General features: G+C 53.7%; 1 protein-coding gene across 1 annotated transcript; it reads left to right on the top strand.

Moving 5' to 3' along the window:
- The first annotated feature begins 7,003 nt into the window (after positions 1–7,003).
- Positions 7,004–17,501, top strand: UNC93B1 (unc-93 homolog B1, TLR signaling regulator). Its single transcript, XM_031448193.2, has 11 exons — positions 7,004–7,199; positions 7,360–7,501; positions 8,055–8,208; positions 10,712–10,873; positions 11,081–11,213; positions 11,705–11,798; positions 12,381–12,505; positions 12,991–13,173; positions 13,729–14,002; positions 15,769–15,887; positions 16,755–17,501. The coding sequence occupies exons 1-11, from the start codon at positions 7,104–7,106 to the stop codon at positions 17,073–17,075; spliced, it is 1,803 nt and encodes a 600-aa protein (XP_031304053.2). The 5' UTR covers positions 7,004–7,103; the 3' UTR covers positions 17,076–17,501.
- Positions 17,502–22,349: the final 4,848 nt, after the last annotated feature.

Consider the following 22,349-nt stretch of genomic DNA (forward strand, 5'->3'; position numbering starts at 1 on the left):
TCACGTGGCTCAGCATGTGACAGCCCTGCCCTGCTGTCTGGAGCTGAGCCAGGCAGAGGCAGAGCCAGCTTCAGGCGGGGCCGGGCTGGAGCTGAGCCTGGCAGCCGTCAACCAGGCACCAGGCCCAGAGAGGGGCAGCCACTGATCTAAGGCCACACAGCAAATCAGGGACCCACCTAAGGAGGTACTAGTGGTTGGGAGGGGTACTGCAGGATCCTGAGGGGCCCCTCCCTGGCTGGGAAATCCTCTGAGCTTGTCATGAATTCAGGAATAGCCTGGGAAGTCCCCAAAGAGGACCGTCCTGACCCAGGGGTCCTAACCCTGGGGGGCACTGGCCCTTGGGGAAGAACAGGGGCAGCCTCTCCCCTCTCTGGGTTGGATGCTCCTTGTTGATCTTCCAAGCTACAGGGGCTCAGTGGGGCCTGGGAAGTTACATCCTTGTCCCAGAGAGCTGGGGATGGATGGAGGATGTTGGGAGGGTACCACCAGGAGTCACTCTTAGAGCCAGCTCTGGGGACCCCCCGACAGCTGGTGATGATCATCATCCCCTTTGTTTTTAGTTTTGTTACTTAGTAGTGCTGGGGATTGAACCCAGGAACACATGCATGCTAGGCATGCACTCTACCACAGAGCTGTACCCTCCTCTTCCTTGGTTTTTAGCTTTAAAAAGTGTAAATACTGGCCTCAATGCCAGGGAATTGGTGTTCGATGAATGAACAGTGGCCCCTGTGTGCTATTTGGTATATAACGCAGGGGTGACACCTCACAAGACCCCGGAGCTGTTTCAGGGTGTTCAAATCAGAAGCAGTATGTATCTCTCCTGTTTGCTTTTCTGCAAGGAACGTCTATTCTTTTCATGGTGAGAACAAAAAATAGAACCTATTATAGAGATCATTTGATAACAGTGGGTGGGGGTGGATGTAACAGTGAGGGCTTGTGGCCTGGATGGCCTGGGCTGTTTATCTGGGTCCCCACTGGGCAAGACTCACAAGCAGTTTCAGGGCTCCCAGAGCGCAGCTTCTGAAGCCACTAAAAAATCCTTTCAGGAAACAAGCAGCTGTATCAGTCAGGGTTTAGCACGAGAACAGAAACTGATCTAGGACTTTTGAGTAGAGGACATTTAGTGTAGGGAACTGACTACCCAGGTAATAAAGGGAGAGCTAATTGGGAAGATGAGGGACCCTGGGGAGGGTCAAAGGCAGGAAGTGGTGTCACCAGTCCCCAGAGGGTCAGGGTCATCCAGGGAAAGCTACACCACAGTAGGCTTGCTCTGTGGGCGCTGGGACCCTGGAGGAGCCAAGCCATTGCCCCCATCCTCACCCCAGATACACCGGGCTTCTCTCCTCCCACCACCCCCACCACCCCTATCACCCCCGCCCCAGCACCTCCCATTGGCCAAATCTAATCAGGGAGTCTGTTGCTTAAGTATTGTGTCTCCAGGAGCACCTTGCCAGTCACATCCAAACCCCACATCTGGACTGATCCAGGGATGTTTTTCTTGCTAATTGACAGAGTTACTGAGCATCAGCAGATTTAAGCACCCTGGGGCTGAAAGCACCTGCTTCAGAAATTCATCCTGTGTCACTGTGTCAGACACTAACAAGATCAAAATTACTCTTTACCCAACTTGGTACATTCCGATTTGCTTTCTTTATGCCAGTGTTTTTTAAAATTAACTGATTTTTTGGTTATTTAGATGAAAATATTTCCTTTTCACTTTTAATAGGATTAGAATAGTGTCATTAACCACTGGGTGTCATGCTGTCAGGTTTTGAAACAAGCTAACAGGACCTCCCCTCCCCAAATGTTCTGAAATGAATCCATTTTAATAAAGCAATTCAAAATGAAAAGTTACCGTCACAGGACTCCATGTGTAACAAGACTACAAGGAATTTAAATAATTCTAAAGCCCTAAACTGTAGAGCAGCCTCTCTTTTAGGCTCAGACTGAGACGACACAGAGAGCAGGCAACGCTGTGGAAAGGCAGCATCTAAGAAGCAGCTGCTATGCTGTGCAGAGGCCGAGGGGACAAGCCTTGCCCCTTCCCCTCCTGAGCACACAGTCCACCCAGGGGAACATTACCCTTTCTTGGACCACATACACCCACTCTGGGTAAATCCCGGGCCACCCAGAAACCTTGAAATGCTGGATAGTGGGTTCTTGGCCGTGGCTTCAGGAGGCTGCATCTCGGAGCTTCCTGGCCCCTTCAGAGGTCACCCCATCTTCCTTTATTCCTTTTCTAGGACTTTTGTAGACATAACTTCTTTCCAATGTGGTGACAACTAAAAATCCCCCCCGTCCTGTCTCTAAGAGCCACTGGGCCTGGGGCACTGCCCCTCTCTTTCTGTGGGTGATAAAAGAAGTTTTCACATATTGAGGTCTGGGCAAGTTATTCTGGCTTATACACGAGTTAACTTGAATTTGATGCTAAGTAAAAGAGCCTGTTTGTGGCCTATCAAACTTGCCTTGTACATAGGCTTTAATTACTAAAGAAAAGGGCACACTGACCAGAAGTAAAGATGTCCCTATTAAAAATAAAGATTAATGCCCCTCTTCCCGAGACGTTAATGCTGGTCCTCCTTTGATGATAAGACTCCCTTCCCAGGTGCCAAGGCCACAGTGACTGGCTGTGTTCATGCTGATCTTTGTGTGTTTTTTTAAACCTGGAAGGAATGTATCCCTGACTTGTTGGATGTTCTTTGTCCTGACAAGACATAAAACTGTGCTGAAGACCATGCTTCTCCGGAGCAGCTCCTCAGAGTTCTCGGAGAGGATATCTTGCAGGCTATAGTTCTCGGTTTGGCTCAAATAAAACTCTTTTCTATTCCTGTTCTAGATTGTTTATTGACTATTTTCATTGACACACTCCCCTCTCTTGCCCATCAAGGTCTGCTCTGGTCTCCAAGATGCTTCTCTTCCTCCCAGCCACCTGCCAGGTCCCCTTCATCCTGTTTTCAGTCTGCAGAAGACTTTTTCACTTACTCCTATTTTGCAAGTGAGGAAATATTGGGTTGAGTGAAGACAAGGTGAGGGTGCTTCCCACACTAATGCCCAGAGAAGCCCCAGCACCCTGGGGACCCCACTTCTTGGCCAGAGAGCCCTTCCCCGACCTGCCCTCCTCGGCTTGTCCTGGGTTCTCTGTCCAAGAAGCAGGAGGAGGCGAGGCTGCCAACCTGGTGCACTTGGTTGAGTTCTTTCCTTACCTGTCTCAAGTGGAGAAGGGGGCAGACGGGGAGGTCATTCACAGACTGGAGATGTGTCGACCAAAATAATCAATAAACAATCGATAATAAAAATAGAAGAGTTTTATTTGAGCCAACCTGAGGATGTGCCCAGAAGCCCACTTCCCAGATAACTCTGAGGATCTGCTCCGGAGAACGAAGGTTTTCAGCACAGTTTAATATCTTGTCCAAACAAAGAACATCCAACAAGTCAGGGATATATTCCTCGAGGGTTCAAAAAAACATAAATCAACCACTATATATAAAAATAGATAAAAAAACAAATTTCTTCTGTGTAGTACTATATTCAATGTCTTGTAACAACCTTTAATGAAAAAGAATATGAAAACAAATACATGTATATATACGCATGACTGGGACATTGTGCTGCACACCAGAAACTGACACATTATAACTGACTATACTTCAATTGAAAAAAAAAAAAAAACCAGATCAGCGCACACATGGCCAGTCACTGTGGCCTTGGCACCTGGGAAGGGAGTCTTATCATCAAAGGAGGACCAGCATTAACGTCTCGGGAAGAGGGGCATTAATCTTTATTTTTAATAGGGACATCTTTACTTCTGGCCAGTGTGCCCTTTTCTTGAATAAGTAAAGCAGGTGTACAATGTATGTTGGATAGACCATAAACAGGCTATTTTACTTAGCATAAAATTTCAAGTTAACTCATGTATAAGTCAGAATGACTTCCATATATCTCAATATGTGAAAATTTATTTTATCAAATGTAGTCTCCACCCAGGCCCAAGGGTCCCCTTTCCCACACAGTTTTAGGAGGGTGTCCTCCTGGGGGTCAAGGTCTCTCTCTTGGCGTCCTCCTCACTCTCCTGCAGAGCCTCTGGACCCCTGCCTCCTACCCCCACTCCACTGAGCCACGCCACCCACCTCAGGCAGCTATCTCCCCCCACCCCCCTGCCCCCACCACATCTCCTACCTGCCCGCTGAATTCTACAGGACTACATTTTCTGGGGGCACAAAGTCCACTGCCCCTTCCGAGCCCTATGGACCTCCTCGTCCCTCCCCACCCTGTGCCACGGCCACGCCCTGGACTCTGTCATCTCCCAGGATAACGAGCCCTGAGTCCACTCTCTGACCATGGCCACCCAATGCCCTCTGCGTCTCTGCTCTCCTGCCTCCTCCTCGCCTCTGGACCTTGGGCCCTGTCCTCTTTCCTTCTGCTTCCATCTCTCCCACAGCCAGGCCCTGCCTGCATGACCCAACTTGTCTGCTTTACCCATATCTGCCCCCGGGCATGGTTGGGAGAAAGTTCCACTGCTTCAAAGCCAGAAGCCTTTGTAAATTCCTCTCTGCTTTCCCAGCAACCCTCCTGGGGTGGATGTTCATTCATTCACTCATCCATCCATCTATCTATCCACTCACATTGATTGAGCGCCTGCTAAGTGCCTGGCACAATCCTCTGCATGAAATGAGGGGTATTCGAGGAAGAGTCACCCTGAGAGGACAGACCATTAAGCCACAAACAACCAGAAGGGACACAGTTGGGGTTGGGGGGTGTACCCTTCATCAGGGATGGCTTTTTATCTGAGAGCTGAGAGTGGGAAGGACACCTTCTGGGAGGAGCAGGGGTAAGGACACTCCAATCAGAAGGAACAGCTTTTGGAGAATGGGGGCAGGGAGGGGAACCAGGTATTTTTTAATTGAGATATAATTGACATTTAACACCGTGTAAGTTAAAGGTGTACAACACATTGACTGGGTATATTTATATTGCAATATGATTGCCATTGTAGGTTAGCTAATACCTCTCCTGTGTTATAGAATTATCATTTCTTGTAGTGGTGGAACAACTGAGAGCTCGCCTCTCAGTAGGGATAATGTTTATAACACAATTTTGTTGTCTGTAGTCCCTGTACTGTGTGTTAGGTCCCCACGATTTATTTATCTACTAGCTGCAAGTATATTCCCTTGAACATCTCTCCCATTCTCCAGTCCCCAGCCCTTGCTGATCACCATCCCACTCTCTGGTTTTTTTTTTAGTTTTTTTAAGACTCCACATATAAGAGATATCGTACTGTATTTGTCTTTATCTGTCTGACTTATCTCATTTAGCATAATGTCCTCAGTTTCATCCATGTTGTCATAAATGGCAGGATTTCCTTTTTTCTCATGGCCGGATAGTGTTCTGTTGTATGTATCTACTACATCTTTACCCACGCTTATCCATCGCTGGACACTTGGGCTGTTTCCGTATCTTAGCGATTGTGAATAACACTGCAATAACATGGGAGTGCAGATATCTCTTCAATATCCTGTTTTCATTTCCTTTGGACATATCCCCAAAAGTGGGACTGTTGGGTCATATGGTGGTTCTATTTTTAGTTTTTCTGAGGAATTTTTTCCACAGTGGCTGGACCAGTTTACATTCCCACCAACAGTGCACAAGGGTTCCCTTTCCTCCACATTCTCGCCAACTAATTATCTCTTATCTCCTTAATGATAGCCATCCTTACAGATGTGAGGTGACGTCTTACCTCACTGTGGTTTTGATTTGCATCTCCCTGGTGACTAGTGATGTTGAGCACTTTTTCATGCACCTGTTGGCCATTTGGATGTCTTCTTTGGAAAAACAATGTTCATTTAGTTCCTCTGCCCACTTTTAAATCAGATTTTTGTTGTTGTTACGTAATTGTATGAGTTTATAAATTTTCGATGTTAACCCCTTATCAGATAACATGGTTTATAAATATTCTCTCCCATTCCATAGGTTGCCTTTTGATTTTAATTCTTTCTTTTGTGGTGTAGAAACTTGTAAGTTTGATGTAGTCCCACGCATCAATTTTTTTTTTTATTTTGTTGTTTGTGCTTTTGATGTCACATCCAGGAATTCATTGCCAAGACCCATGTTAAGGAACTTCGATGTTTTCTTCTAAGAGTTTTGAGTTATTAGATCTTAGGTTTAAGTCTTCCATTCATTTTGAGTTAATTTTTGTGAGTAGTGTAAGACAGAGGTTCAATTTCATTTTCAGCATGTGGTTATCCAGTTTTCCCAACACCATTTGTTGAAGAGACTGTACTAGGAACTGGATATTTTAAAAAGCTTCCCAGATATTTCTAATCAGGATGACACCCAGAGCTGTGGTGTGTCAGCTCCAGCAAGGCGGCAAATCCACGGGCTCTCACTGCAGCCCCGGACCCAGTGCCCAGTGGGGCAAGGGCAGTGGCTCTGGACCCTGCTGCAGGGTGGTGATGGGGTTCAGCAGCCTCTACAATCTTGGCCTCCCAGTGGTCATGCCAGAGTTCCCACTTACAGATGCAAAAAGGAAACTCAGGGAAGGTGAGAAATGGACACTAGCTGCCAAGTTCAGTCGTGGGAGCCCTCTGTGCGGCTGCTAGTGGGGGCTCTTTGCTGACCTGCAAACAGGCCAAATGGGGCCTGGAGGTGGGATAGAGATGACAGTGGTGATGCTTAGGGGAGCTTATTATGGCCCTGGCGCGTCCTAAGGCTTTGAGTTAACTCAGTAATCCCAAAATAGCCCTTGGAACTGATAATGAATATCCCTGTGAGGTGAGGAAACTGAAGCACAGAGAAGTGGAGTCAATCCCCAAAGTCACAACATCAGGAAGTGCGGAGTGGGGATTCGAACTCGCACTTGGCAACCCTAAGGCCAAATCTGAACCGACTGCCGATGGACACATGGGCACTTACACACACGCACACGCACACGCACACATACACACACGCATACACGCTGGGCACGCCCCCAGCCACGCTGGGGCCTGCCCTCCCGGAGTGGGTGGCCGCGAGGCGGGGCGGAGCAGGTCCCGGCGGCCGGAGGAAGTGCCCGGCCCGCTGCTGGGACTCCCGGGTGTCGCCGCGAGTCCTCTGGGTGGGGTCCAGCTATGGAGGCGGAGCCGCCGCTCTACCCAGTGGCCGGAGCTGCGGGTCCGCAGGGCGATGAGGACCGGCTCGGGGTCCCCGATGGGCCCGAGGCCCCAGTGAGCGGGGACGGGGATGGCATGGGGACGCGGGGTACGGGGAGGTTGGGTGCCGGGAGGGCCGGGATCTCCCCGCCGCGAGTGAGATGCGGCCCCGGGGCTGGGGTGCGGGGGGCCCGGGGCGCCCTGGCCGGGTGTGAGCGCCGCGCGTGCCCCGCAGCTGGACGAGCTGGTGGGCGCGTACCCCAACTACAACGAGGAGGAGGAGGAGCGCCGCTACTACCGCCGCAAGCGGCTCGGCGTGCTCAAGAACGTGCTGGCGGCCAGCGCGGGCGGCACGCTCACCTACGGCGTCTACCTGGGTAGGTGGCCCGCCGCGCGCCGCGCTGTTCCGCCCGGGGCCAGGCGAGGGGGCACGGCCCGGCGGGCGCGGCGCTGGAACCCGAGGCTCCCGCGCCGCCTCCCTCCCCAGACCTGAGGTTTCTCAGGGAAAGAGAAACGCTGGGGCCAGTCGGCCTCCCTTCCTCTTTCACTTCCCCGACTGCGCCCTCGCAGATGCAGCGGCGGCCTCCCCACAGCGGGGCGGGGGCCTTGCAGTGACCCAGCCAGAGCCTTCTTGAGTGTGTGGGTAGGGGGCTGGGCGCCCTGGGCAGTTCTGCTGCCTTAGGAGTCAGGGGCGCTGGGGTCCAAGAGGCCAGGGGAGCAATGCAGGGCGGGGCCGGGAGGCTGGATTCAAGCCACTGCCGCTGCCACTGGCTGGCAGGATGCTTGGTCCAGCCTGTCCTCATGGGTGTTAGAGTCCGGGATCCCTTCGGTGCCTGGAGCTCCCTGCGAGGCTTGCGTTCCAGCCTCTGGTTGGTTGCCGCCAGAGCCAGGCTGCCCCCTCCATGCCTGCTCCCCCCACCTCCCCACCAGGCCTCCTGCAGATGCAGCTGATCCTGCACTACGATGAGACCTACCGCGAGGTGAAGTATGGCAACATGGGGCTGCCGGACATCGACAGCAAGATGCTGATGGGCATCAACGTGACGCCCATCGCCGCCCTGCTCTACACACCTGTGCTCATCAGGTGTGACTCTGCTGTCCCCATGTGGGCTAAGCTGTTACCCCTATCTTGAAGGGGTGCAAGGGCTGTTGGACCATGGGGTCCCCAGCTGCCCTGGTGTTCTTGGGGTGAGAGAGAAGGGGTGAAATTCAGGTTTGAGGAAGAAGCAAGAGCTTTGCCCCAGAAGACTTTGGGTTTCAAGCAACAGAAATTCATCTAGGCTCCTTCCCTTAGCTTACCTGTGCCCATGTGGCATCACCCTTATGGCCTCCATGGCCCAGAGCCACAGTGACTTTCTGGGGTCAGGGCTGTGGAGTGTCTGTAGAGACTCTGATCAGTCAGCAAGGCCCAGACACCCACCCCTGGCCCAATCAGCTGTGGCAGTGCTGAGGGAAATTTCTCACTGAAAAGGGCATGGCTGGGCAGGTGTCCCAGGGGGTCTACTCTAGACCAGAGCCTTGGAGGCATCTGGTCCAGCCTTCAGGTCAGTGCAAAACTCCCCTCCACAAGTACCCTGCCTAGGGGGTAGGTCTGTGTTCACAGGGGACCCAGAGATTAGTGGACAGATTGGATGGGTGTTAGTTCCCCTGTCTTTAAATAAAAACACCCCCCCAAACTCCTTTATCACAATTGCACAAACAATCTTAGAATCATAATTGAAATCAGAAAGAAGAAAAGCCCTCCCAAGCCCTCCAGGCAATCCGCCGCCTCTGCTGTTGCCCCGACATGCGTGGGCAGCATTTCCGTCCTCATCGCTGGAGCGAGCCTGTGCGCAACGCTGCTTTTGCTTTCTTTTCACTGCACACGTCTTGGCCTGCTCCACAGTGAGGACTTCCGTGATGTTAGCATCTTCTGCAGAGATGTGGGCACTGAACTGTGCCTCAGAGTGGGACCTTGTGACTCCCTCTCCTTTGCATGTTCACTTTGTGCTTCTGGCTGTTTCCTCATCTTAAAATTAAAAAGGAAACCTCCTAGGATAAATTCTCAGTGCTGCCCTTATGAGGTCAGCAGCGTATAAAAGGCTTTACAGCTCTTGAAACTCTTATTAATAGCTAACTCTTACTTCGGTTCCTTTGTGCTGGACACGTTATAAATATTATCTCATTCCCTACAATCCAGGGTGGGTGTGCTAATCTTAGACATGGAGAAACCAAGAGGTTGAACCCATTCCCACAGGCAGAACTGGCAGACTGAAGGTCTGAACCCAAGCAGAGTGACTCCAAACCCCTAGGCTTGCCCCCTGCCCCCACCCTGCCTAAACTCCCAGGCTGATTTCCCAAAGGGCTGAGCCACCTGCGTGACCACTGGCTGCATGTGTCATTTTTAAAACCACAGCCTCCCCAGCAATGAGTGCTAGTATTTTTACTTTTTGCTGTTTTGCTCCATCAAAATGTACAGTGCAGTTTTGGTGCCCTCCCCCGTATAGATCAGAGGGGCTGCCTATCTATTTACTATATGGCAAGATAAGGGTAATTAAAGAACCAGGGCCCTGTAATAGAAGAGAAAAGGATTGTCTCAGAAAACCAGTCATTGAGCTTTGAGCTTCCTGGGACCTGACAAAGAGAGAAAATAATGATCACTCAGGAAACAAACAAACAAACAAACCAAACAAACCCAACCCAAAGATCAAAGTAGTGGGTTTTTCTTTTTTAAGTTACATGCCTTTATTTTTTTCAATTTTTAAAGATGTTTATTGAAATATAGTCAGTTTACAATTTTATAAACATATATAACTGTGCCTTTATTTTTCTCGGGGGGTAGTAATTAGGTTTATTTATTTTTTTAAGGGAGGTACTGCGGATTAAACCCAGGACCTTGCGCATACTAAGCATGTGCTCTACCACTGAGCTATACCCACCCCCTGAAGTAGTGGGTTTTTAGCCTGACCAGCCTCCATGCCCTGAATGGGCCCTTATCCTGTCACTCATTACCCTCCTTTGAATATGGTATGACATTTTCCCAGAGCCAGTGAAGCTGTTGTTCTAGGAGCCAGTGAGGAGGAACCTTCCTGGCTGACCACAGTGGACTGCACGGGCAATGTGCAGAGAGGAAGGGGCGCCAGGGCGCTTCTCTCTGCTCCTCCATTTCCTTGGCCCAGCCTGGGATGAGTCCCTTGGACGTTCGCCTGGGCCCTGCAGTTACAGCACGTGGGTGGAGAAGCGGGGCTGGTGAGTTAGCCCAGAACACAAATGAGGGCTGCATGTACCCAGGGGCCAGTGACTCATGACACCCCCTCCCGGCTTTATCTCCTCTGTCCTTGCAAGTGGCCATCAGAGGCTGGAGGTCTGGGCTCTAAGACCACATTACAGCTGTGAAAACTGAAGTGTGGATATAGTGGCTCACCTGAGGCCACCAGCAAGTCTGTATCCCTGAGACTCAGTTTTAGGGCCCTTGAATCCAAGGCCAGGGGTCTCTTCCCACCTCACCCAGCATCGTAAGCTGGGACCTGGCATTGTGGCCACTCTGGTTTTGGGCCACGGCAGTCTGGGTGGGCCCACGGTGACAGCATCCCTCCTACTGCCCGCAGGTTTTTTGGTACCAAGTGGATGATGTTCCTGGCTGTGGGCATCTATGCCCTTTTTGTCTCCACCAACTACTGGGAGCGCTACTACACCCTTGTACCCTCGGCCGTGGCCCTGGGCATGGCCATTGTGCCTCTGTGGGCCTCCATGGGCAACTACATCACCAGGTGAGCCTGGTGGGCAGGAGGGTGGGAGACTGGAGATCTGGCCGAGCCTCAGCTGGGGGACCGACCTTGGACCAGCCCCATCCACCCTCTGGGCCTCAGTTTTCCTGTCGTGAGAGACAGGGGCTGGCCAGCTGGTAACCCTGGGTGCAGGAAGTGGCATCTGGCAGAGGTTGGGCTGGGGAGAGCCTTCTCTCCTTTGTGGTCCAGGATGGCCCAGAAATACTACGAGTACTCCCACTACAAGGAGCAGGATGAGCAGGGCCCCCAACGGCGCCCACCTCGGGGCTCCCACGCACCCTATCTCCTGGTCTTCCAAGCCATCTTCTATAGCTTCTTCCACGTGAGTGCTATGTATGGGGACACTGGGGGGTGGGTGGTATCCAGGCCCAGAACTCACACATCGGAGCCCATTCCAGTCTCTTCTTCAGACCTCTAGTCCTACTGTCTTTTTTTTTTTTTTTTAAGGGGAAGAGGTAACTAGGTTTATTTGTTTACTTATTTTTTAAGTGGAGGCACTTGGGATTGAACACAGGACCTTGTGCATGTTAGGCAGGTACTCTACTACTGAGCTATCTCCTCCCCACCCCACTGTCCTTTCTTGAGCCAGCCCCTGCTTGCTTCTAGTCACTGAGACCTCATTCCCTCCCTGTCCACAGTGCTGACCAGGAGGAAGTACTCCTGCTTTGGCCACCCCCTACCACCAGGCTGTCCCCCAGAGGTGGGAGGGATCCTGTCCTCCCGAGGCTGTGCGAGACCCCTCCCAGATCATGCCTGTGCCCCCTGCCTGGTTCCATGTCCCAAGCCTGACCCAAGCTGCCCTCCTGCCCACAGCTGAGCTTTGCCTGTGCCCAGCTCCCCATGATCTACTTCCTGAACCACTACCTGTATGACCTGAACCACACGCTGTACAATGTGCAGAGCTGCGGTAAGTCCTTGGGGGGGGGGGGGTCCCAAGGTCTGCTCGCCTCCCCATGGAGTCATGCAGCAGATACTGGGCCCCCAAGAGCAGAGAGGATGCCCTTACTCACAGGGTTCAAGGCCGAGAGCCTGATGTCCTACAGCTCTGGTGAATGAGGTACAGGCCTTGTAGTTAGGACATCTGACCCAGCCTGGGGTGGCAGGGGTTGATGGTGGCAGTCAGGGAAGGCTGCCTGGAAGAGTTGCCATCTGGGCTGAAGCCGCCTATGGGAATCTCTCAGGGCCAAGTGTACCCTTAGTGAAGGGCAAATGAATGGAGGTGGAAAGTAAACTGGCTCCCACTGCAGCCTCAGGGCAGGCAATAGGGCAGGGAAGGAGGGGAGGTGCTCTTCTCCTTGGGGGTGCTTTCAGCCCCAGTGGCCTTCACCTCCAAAGTGCTTCCCAAACACCGCGTTTGAACGCACCGTCCTCGCCCACCTCCTCCAACCCTCCCCTCTCACCCACCTGCTTTGCTGCACTTCTTTGTGGCTGAATTGATAGTGTGCCCTGTGCCCTGCCTCACAACGCCCCCCACCCTCCGCTTTCTCAGGCACTAACAGCCAGGGCATCCTCAGCGGCTTCAACAAGACGGTTCTGCGGACGCTACCGCGGAGCCGAAACCTCATTGTGGTGGAAAGCGTCCTCATGGCGGTGGCCTTCCTGGCCATGCTGCTGGTGAGGCCCAGGATGGGGGTGCGGCGGATTCAGGTCTGGGACCGTGGCGGGGAGAGAGGAGTGCGGTCTGGTCTGGGCGCATTGATGGCTAGTCGGGAGTCAGGGCTGAGTCCTGAAAGGCGGACTGAGGCTAGGAGCTGGGCTTGAGGCTTGGGGGCGTGGCTGATGCCTGTGGACTGAGAGAGAAGTTGGAAACCCAAAGGCCAGTGACAGAGGGTCCAGGCCTGGTCCAGGGTCAAGCTGGAGACAGGGTCCTAGAGGACTGGCTGTGACAAGGACGGAACCACCGGCTGAGGGTCAGGAGGTGTGGCTCAAACCTGGGGGCGGTACCGGGAGGCAGAACCGAGGGCCTTGAGGGGGTGGCCTTTGCCTGAAGGCAGGGCTGGGAGACAAGGCCCCGCCTGTGGATATACCTGAGGGGCGGGGCTGTGTCCCGGGGGTGGGGGAAGGTGCTGCTGGCCGCAGGGTCACCCCCTTGTCCGCAGGTGCTGGGCTTCTGCGGCGCTGCGTACCGGCCCACCGAGGAGATCGACCTGCGCAGCGTGGGCTGGGGCAACATCTTCCAGCTGCCCTTTAAGCACGTGCGCGACTTCCGCCTGCGCCACCTCGTGCCCTTCTTTATCTACAGCGGCTTCGAGGTGCTCTTTGCTTGCACTGGTCTCGCTCTGGTGAGTGCAGCCTGCAGAGGGTTGCCAGATAAAATACACGATGTCCAAGTAAATTTGATTTTCAGATAAACAAGGAATAATTTTTGAATATATGTATAAGTATGCACCACCCCATTTTATATTAAGGACTTGAACATCAGCAGATTTTGATATGGGTGCAGGGTTCCTGGAACCAGTCTGCCGCGGATACCCACGGGCAGTTGTAGGCCCAGATATTTCCCTCCCTCTTCTTTCTTTTCCCTCCCTTCCCCCATCCCCCTTCATCCTTGGGAAAATTACTTTAACCTCTCTGAGCCTTTCCTTATCTGTGAAGTGTTTAATGACCATGCTCACGTCCAGAGGTGTTGTGCTGTTGAGATGGGATGACATTCCATGTGGGGTTTCAGCCTTGGTGTCTGGGGACACTGTCTGAGCATTTTCTCATTGTCCGTCCCTGAGGAACCTTCCTACGGGCCTTGGAGGGAGCTGGCCCCGAGGTGGCCTGAAGTGAGATCCTGTGGGGAAGGCCAGAGCCCTGGTCAGTTGACCCTCCAACACTCACCCCTTTCCCCCCAGGGCTATGGCGTGTGCTCAGTGGGGCTGGAACGCCTGGCGTACCTCCTTGTGGCTTACAGCCTGGGTGCCTCGGCCGCCTCTGTCCTGGGCCTGCTGGGGCTGTGGCTGCCACGCCCGGTGCCCCTGGTGGCTGGGGCTGGACTGCACCTGCTGCTCACTCTCAGCCTCTTTTTCTGGGCCCCGGCGCCTCGGGTCCTGCAACACATCTGGATTCTCTATGTAGCAGCCGCCCTCTGGGGTGTGGGCAGCGCCCTCAACAAGACTGGGCTCAGCGGTGAGTACAACAGTGCACCCTAGGATGGCTGGGTGGGGGCCACGTGGCTCCCTTAGGGCGGTTGTGGGGAGCACAGATATCCCAGGAACACGGACATGTGGGCTGACAGACACACTGAAGGTCAGCCGTGGGGTCCCGTGGACTGAAGGTAGGTGGGGCTTCCAGTGGACACTCTAGGGGTGGAAGGAAGTCCCGTGGACACTGTAGCGCCAGATGAGGAGGGCTGTGGACATCCTGAAGGCAGGTGTGGGAGTCGCATGCCATAGACATCCTGTGGACTCCCCAGGGTAGGCAGGGGAGTCAGCATGAGATCCTGTCACTACATTGCCTGGGGCTCAGTGAACACCTCTTAGGGACGGTGTAAAAACCACATTGGGGATACCTTGTTTTCATACCAGGGGACAACACCCGCCTTGGCATAGTTTCCATGACCCTGGGAGCAGATGGGGGGTCTTTGCCCCAGGGAGCATGGGAAGCAGCCGGTGACCCTGTCCACACTCCAGGGGTTATGCGCAGATATGGATATGGCCTTTTTATGGAGAGGAGCCGGGAGGAGCCATAAAACCCCAGCACCCATCTGCGGAGTCCAGGCTGCGAGTCTGGGCTGCTGGGGTGGGGGTGCTTGTGAAAGGGGCCCTGCCTGCAGAAAGGAGGGGGTGGGACAGAGTTCAGCTGTGTGATGCTCTCTGCCCACAGATGAGCGTATGTCAGTGGCATGCAGCTGGTACACGTGGGTGTAGCCATTTTGGTGTCCCACACTGGCATCTGTTCTGATGGGCCAGTGCTGTTAACAGTTCTGGACATCACCCCTGTATGACATGGTGGTGGTCATACCTGCTGCAGGCAGGGAAGGAGATGGTTCAGGCAGTCCCAGCACCCACCATCCAAGAGTCAGACATCTATATCCGCCGTGGAGGATGGAGCCCCACACTCTGGACCACCTTCTTTTGGCTGTTTTGTTCAGGGGCTGGACCTTGAATTCATGATATGTCTGGTCTTGGGCCTAGTCCCAACATCCCCTTCTGCCCAGCTCTGCTTCCTGCCTCCTCTAGTGGCCGCCAGGGAGCTCCGTAGGGTACAGTCACACTGCAGGACCTCAGGATGGGGGTGTGAGTGGGAGTGGAGGGGCTGGCGAGGGTGCAGTTTGCCAGGTTCTGTGCGCGCTTTCTCCCATTAAAATCTCGCAACACAGTGTATACGCGTCATCTCATTTTACAGAAGACAAAAGTGGCTCTGGGGAGTTAATTTAGACCAAGTCATCCACAGAGCCAGCATTTGAATCCACATCTCTGTAGAGTGCTGACAGCAGAGTCTGAATCTCCTGACTCCCTGTCCAGTGCTCTTTCTGCCCACCCTGGGGAGGATTCTTTGGGAAACAAGTTCCTCCCTCCCAACTTCAGGCTTGAGTTGCAGAAAGCTTGTTGCTATAGCATTTTGCCCTTCCTGAGCCCTGGGTGAGGAGAAACAACCCCTGCAGGCCTGGAACTGTGCGCCTAGGGTCCAGGAGAGGACAAGATGTGACTGCGCATAGAACTTTCCACTTTTGAGGCCACATGTGTGTCCCAGAGTAGGCCCACTGCATCCCAGCAAGGGAGCTCACTGCGCCTGCCTCAGCTCTGCTCCCAGGCAGGTGATCACCAGGGTGTCCACCGGGGGGCAGGCCAGGACCGGTTTACATGGGCTTTCTAGAGGCTCTGGCCAAGAGCGGCAGCCCTAGGCCCCAAGTGACTTTTCCCCCCTTTTTGCCCTGTCCCCCCTGCCTGCAGCACTCCTGGGAATTCTGTATGAGGACAAAGAGAGGCAAGACTTCATCTTCACCATCTACCACTGGTGGCAGGCCTTGGCCATTTTCGCAGTCTACTTGGGCTCAAGCCTGCCCATGAAGGTGAGGGGGCAGGGTGGGAGGAGAGCTACCCCCTCCCCGACCCCCCTTCTGTGTGCCAGTCCTGGCTTCCCAGCTCCTGAAGGACACCACTCCCCAGGGGCTAGGCCCTGGGCCAAGCACATTGAGTGGCCCCAAACCCAGCACTCACTTCCTGCCTGACCTTCTGCCGGCCTCAGTTTACCCATTTCTGAAAGGGTTCACAGTTTTTGTTCTTTCCTTGTGGGCACATCCCAGCCACCTTGTGGGTAGTTTGGTAACCTGTTCACTAGATGTTGGTCTCTGAGCTGGATGCCCAGGCTCTGTCTCTCTTTTTGGCCCTCAGGGGTCCTCATGCTCTGCTCCCACCCACTGGTGGGTCAGTTTAGCAGGTCCCGACCAACATTTGAAAAAGAGAAATAGAATAGGAAATAGCACGGAGTATGCATGTGAATATGAGTGTCTGTACTGAGTTATGACATTGAATTGTTTCTGACTGCAAATTACAGTCAAAATCTCCATCATTGCTTATGATCCCCACATGTAAGTGACAGTCATCTAAACCCTGGCAAAGGAGGACCAGGACTGTGTCCAGCACATATCAACATCTTCATGTCTACCCTATAAGGCAAAGGGATTATCACTACGTTTAGGGAAACAGCCCCTGAGAGGTCGGGTGACCGTAAGGGACAGAGCTGGGGTTTCAGCCTTGCCCGCAGTGTGCCCAGAAAGCATGGATGGTGGGGCAGCTCCCGGGAGGAGGGAAGGACTGCAGAGGAGCTGCGAGATGGGTGTTCTACAGAGGAGTGGGTCTCTCCGGGTGAGGATCTGGCCCGGGAACGTGCGGGACTGACGGCCCCGGGTCCCCTGCGTCCCTCCCTGTGCTCCCAGGCAAAGCTGGCAGTGCTGCTGGTGACGCTGGTGGCGGCCGCTGCCTCGTACCTGTGGATGGAGCAGAAGCTGCGGCGGGGTGTGGTCCCGCGCCAGCCCCGCATCCCGCGGCCCCAGCACAAGGTGCGCGGCTACCGCTACCTGGAGGAGGACAACTCGGACGAGAGCGACGTGGAGAGCGAGCGCGGCGGCGGCGGCGGCGGCGGAGGCCGGGGAGACGGCGTGGAGGAGGAGGTGCTGCCCGCCGGGCCGCGGGTCGGCCCCGAACCAGCCTGCCCCTACGAACAGGCGCTGGAACGCGATAGGTCCGAGGAGCGGTGAAGGGCCCAGCCTGACGGCCGGCCTCAGGGCACTGCGTCTCAGGCTGGGGCCACACTGATTCTGCGCCAGCTTCTGGAAGGACCCTCTGCGCGCCCCTCTGCACGTTCGGAACGCCCCTCCTAGAGCCCGGGCCACCTGGAGCTTGGGATTCGCCCCGCAGCCCCCTCCACGGAGGGGTGGGACCTCGAGATCCCTCTGCCAGGCCCACGGTTCGAGAGACAGCACAGCCGGATCCCCCCTTCGACCCCTGGGGCCGCTTTCCACGACCTTCTCCCCGGCCCCAGGCCCGGGGCAGGGAGCCCCTAGTCCCGCCCCAGCTCTGCTACAGGCCAGGGCCCAGCGTGTCGCACGCTTTGCACGTCCTGTTCACATGGTCCGCCATGAGGTGCATATAGAAAATGATCAATAAAGAGATTTTGTATTGTCCTGATTGGGTAATCTCCTGCCCTGGGGGAACACGGAGAGCGCCAGGGATGTGGGTCAGGCTGATCCAGCCGCTGGGGCACTATAGTCCTGACCCGCCCTTGCCGGGAGGGTCCTCTAAGCCCCACCCAGCAGGCTGTCCTTGCTCCTGGAGGCCCAGCCCCTCCCCACACCCACCTGCTTTTGCCAGTCCCACCCCATCCACTCAGGAGAAAGAAGCACCTGGGGTGGCCTGTAGAGATCACAGCAGAGGGTGTGACGGGGCTGCCAATCCCTTGTGGGTCTAGAGGATGGAACAGAGTCCAGAGGCCCATGTCCGGCTGCCCCCTCCTTAGCAAGAACCCCCAGCCTTACCGCCCACTCCCGTCATTTTTGTTTTTTTTTCTTTCTGTCTCTTTGGGATGCTTCTGCCAGAAGCTCCCCAAGGGTCTCCTTTGGGGGCAGAGTCCACTTCTGAGCCTTAGGTGGGTCACTCCATGTCCAGTATGGGCTTGGGGCATGGATGTCTGAGCCCAGGTAAACTTGGCCACTGACCTCTCTGGGCTACAGTCTCAGCTGCGATGCCCAAGAGAGATGCAGAGGCTGGTGGGAGGGGGCAGATCCCTATGCTGGAGGGTGGCTCCCCACCATGGGGAGAGGAAACTGAGACCCACTGTGAAGGGTTTTGTGAGGACTTTGGACATGTGTCCACTCTGAGCAAACTAAAGTCCAGGTGGTTCGCAGTTTCAACATTAGATCAGGCCACGGTACTTCCACATCCCATCTTTGAGAAGCTGAGTTTCCTGTGGTTTGGGGATAAAAAGTGAAAATCACCATAGAACAAGAAATGAGGCTGGGGGTGTCCAGTCTGGTTATAAGGTTTGAGAAGCTAACTGGTGCACACAAATGATTAGAAGGTAGTGGTGGTTCTTAGAGAATGAAACTCCATTTCTTTTTTCTATTGATGCGCATTATACTTTCTAATTGATTACTGAGTTATTGGAACATAAATACTTATTAAGTTGGTTGGACATAAAATAATTCACAAATAGGATGGTTAGGTATTTCTTCTGGCCTAGGAGCACCTTGAGAAAAGTTACTGAGACACTAAGGGTGCCGTGAAAAGAGAAAATTTGGGCAGCTCTGAGTTAGCACAGGGCAGGCACAGAGTAAGTTTTCGATGCACATCAGCTGATAATGTTAAGTACATACAGTGAGTCCCTTACTGGACACCCCCCCGCCCCTCCTCCCCTTGTCCAGACAACTGGCTGCATCCATTCTAGAAGCAGGCTAGGGAAGGTGGTTGCACCTTCTGTGAGCCCTGGGAAGGGAGCCCCCCTCAGGGTCTGCTGTGAACCAACATCAACTAGTTGCCAAGTTGTTTTTGGCAGATCCAGGAGTCCTGCAATCAAGGAGGCAGCGAGAACTACAGCTGCCGTGAACCTCCCCACCAGGTGGCCTCTCCACTCAGATGGACGAAGGGCCGAAAACTGCCTGCTTGATCCACAGACTTTCAATGGCAGGCGGACCCAGATGGTCATGCAGTGTGACCAGGGGGCTGGGTGAAGCCCCACTCTGTCCTTCCCATCCCCCTCAGCATCTGGATGGAAAGGAAAGTTCTCCGAGGGCAGAAGTGGCAACATCCTCCTGGCAAGATTTCTAGCTAAATTCCAGCTGGAGTTGGGCAACCAGATGCTTAACAGCCAAACTCCACCTGGAGTTAGGCAACCTGATGCTCAGATAATGAGGGTGGGGTGACTTTTGGAAGAGTGTGGGTCCCTGGGTGTGCCAGGCAAGGGAGGGGAAGGGACGAGAATGGGTATACTGTTTCTCCTAGTTCAAAATCATTTCTAACAGCCCTTTCGATACTGGACAAAGACTCTGGAGATGAGATGGTGAAAAGGTGGCCCAGGTGCATGATGAAGCCTTTTGGGAGGGAGCATGCCTTCTGATCATGTGCCTTGCACCAGGGTGATTTCCCCATCAGAAGACTCCACACAGCCCACCTTGCAGCTCCTGGCATGTGGAAAAGACCCCAAAAATGACACAGGTAGCTGGCCACACCTATGATAAGCAACACACAGGCACACCCAGGACAGGCAGGGTAACTGTCATTCATGGTGAGATAGGAGGGAAAGGAGCAGGATATGGCCATTAAAAGAGTAACACAATAATTAGCACCAAGATGGTGAAAGATTCAACTCCGAGCAGATCTTGAGCTTCAGTATACGCTCATTGAAATACACTAGCTGCTAAATGGCCCTCCCACAGGTGCCAGGAGAGTTTCAAGGCTGGTCAAAAAGTGAGTGGTGGCCCAATTTCTGGGAACCCCAGCCCCTCCCCCAAAGTAGTTGGAATAATCCAAATGGGACATGGCCTTCCTCTCTCACCCCATTTTTCCTGCATCAGTGGCAGCAAGTCCCACCCAGCAGGCTGGCTCCTTCGGGGCAGCTTAACTGAGTTATTAGCTATGAATGCCCCACCTCTTAGCAGTTCCAGGTCCGGTTGCAAACTATGACCTTGATGTTGGTGTCATCTCCCTTTGTCTCTGTCACCTCTGGATAAGGTGACCCGATGGAGGTCTGGACTCTGGAGTGGAAGACCAGACTGTCTTGGCCTCTGCTTCTGTGATGTTGTCAGTCTGCTCCAGGGAGATTTTGAAATGATACAAATCCTACGACTCCACAGGGTAAGATTTTAACTGTGTTTAATTTCTCAATAGCAGGTTAGATAGCCTGAGGTCTCCTTCTAGAAACATCTAGAGACGCTGGATCAGAAACACACTTATTTTCAAATACATAGCTGAGCTCTCAAAAGAACAAGCAAAGCTCCTCCACTTCTCCCTCCCCCCACCCTCCACCCTGAAACAGGGGCCAACAGCAAAGAGGGGACTGGAACCCAGATTAGTCAGAAGAAGAGATGGTGCTTCAGCTGCCAGGGTCGGGGAGGGGCTGGGTTCTGAGACCGCGGGCTGGAGTTCTCACCACGTAGGGGCCACAGCCTGAAGGCAGGGACCCTTACCAGGCACGGGGCTGGTATTAAGGCCATGTAGGAAGCTGAGACCATAGAAAAGCAACACTTTCAGGGAAAGGGATGGAAGAAATTCCACCCACAGGCACAGAAAGATGTAAGGAAATTTGGGCTCTGGTTGGGGAAAAAGGTTTCCTGTGAGAGTTTTGCATTTTCCGTTTGGAGTGCCCACAAAGGAGTCATCCCACCAGTACCATCTAGGAACCCCAAAGTTGAGAAATTAACATTAAATAGTAGTCGTTAGCTTAGTAGTACCCCTGGGGCTCCTGGCAAAACACACAGAAAAACTGTCAGATGCATCCCAGAAGCCCAGCTACCCAAGATTTTTCATGTAAAGGCCCTCTGAAACTGAGCTTGAAATCCAAAATTCCAGAACACATAGGGGAAGAAGTCACTGTGAATGAAAGACAACAGACCCCAAAGGGGCAGGATTAGGCGCCCCCCTCAAACACCTCCCCCAGCTGTGAGAAAGAGGCTGAAAAATAGGTGTGTGTGGCAGGTAGCTGCTAAAATGTCTCCCAGTGCTCTCTAAACTTTGACCCTGCTCCCCTTTGCATCATCTCCTCCCCTTGGCTGTGGGATGGACCTAGTGATTTTCTTCTCAGAGTACGTCCTGTGGTAGGCAACAGGCTAAGCTGGCCTCTAAGGCTCTCATGCAGTTCCCGTGTGTGTTGGCAGGGACACCGAAAGAGATAGGAGTGTGTCTCACGGTCAGGCTCCCAATCCCCACAAGTTGGTCAAAGGTGATAGTACCTTGGGTGGGCCTGAACTAACTAGGTGAGTCCCTTGAAAGAAGGACGGGGGCAGAGAGGCCATCTCCTGCTGGCCTGGAGGAAGACAGAGTACCACAGCAGGAACCTCAGAGGCCTCGAGGGGCTGCCAGCCAGCAAGAACACGGGAGCCTTAGTGCTGCAACCACAGGGCACCGAATTCTACCAACACTCTAGTGAGTGTGGAGGAGGATTCCAGCTCCAGATGAGAAGATGGCCCAGTGGCCCCTCACTTGCAGCCATGTGGGGCCCTGAGCAGAGGCCCCGGATATGTCGGGCCGACTCCTGACCTGAATCAATTGTGAGATGATATATGGAGGTTGTTTTAAGTGTCTGAGTTTGTGGTGACTTGTTGCCCAACAAGAGAAAGAAGGCGGCAAAAGTGATGGGTAGTCACTGCTGAGATGAGGTTAAAGCCTGATTCTGTCTGGCCCCACCCTCTGGCTCTTGTGGCTGGCTCGCTCTGGCCCTACGGGGAGGCCCACGTGGCGGCCCACGTGGCTGAGAATGGAGGGCAGCCTCCTGCACAATCTGTGAAACCCTCAGTCCAACAGCCCGAGAGAACACGGATCCTGCCAGCAACCACAGGAGTGAACTTGGACAAAGGTCCTCCCGTGCCCTTGATTAACAGAGGCACAAAGGCATCAATGGACTTGGCCCAAAATTTATTAGTCATGTAGGAAACGGAGACTCCATTCACCTGAGAAGAGTACACAGAAACTCGCACGCGCCAGGTCCAAGGGCAGAGGCAGTGATTTCACAGGAACCTGGGCCAGACCTGCCTGCTGGATTTGGAGGGTCTCCTGGGGACATGGGGGATGGCTGTGGCTCACTCAGGGGACTTAAAAGCTGGTGATGGACATTCTGAGAGATTAATTCCGGGAGTGTTAATCTCCATGAGCTTTCCTGGAAGCCGACACCTTGACTGGATCATTAGCACCAAGACCCAGCCCCACCCAACAGCCTGTAGGGAAGCCTCAGGCCAAACAACATACAGGGTGGGAACACAGCCACACCCATCAGCAGGCTTCCTAGGCCACAAACACCTCTAAACACTGGTGGGCCCTACCCA

Source organism: Camelus dromedarius, chromosome 12, assembly GCF_036321535.1.
Source record: "Camelus dromedarius isolate mCamDro1 chromosome 12, mCamDro1.pat, whole genome shotgun sequence".
NCBI classification, from domain to species: domain Eukaryota; kingdom Metazoa; phylum Chordata; class Mammalia; order Artiodactyla; family Camelidae; genus Camelus; species Camelus dromedarius.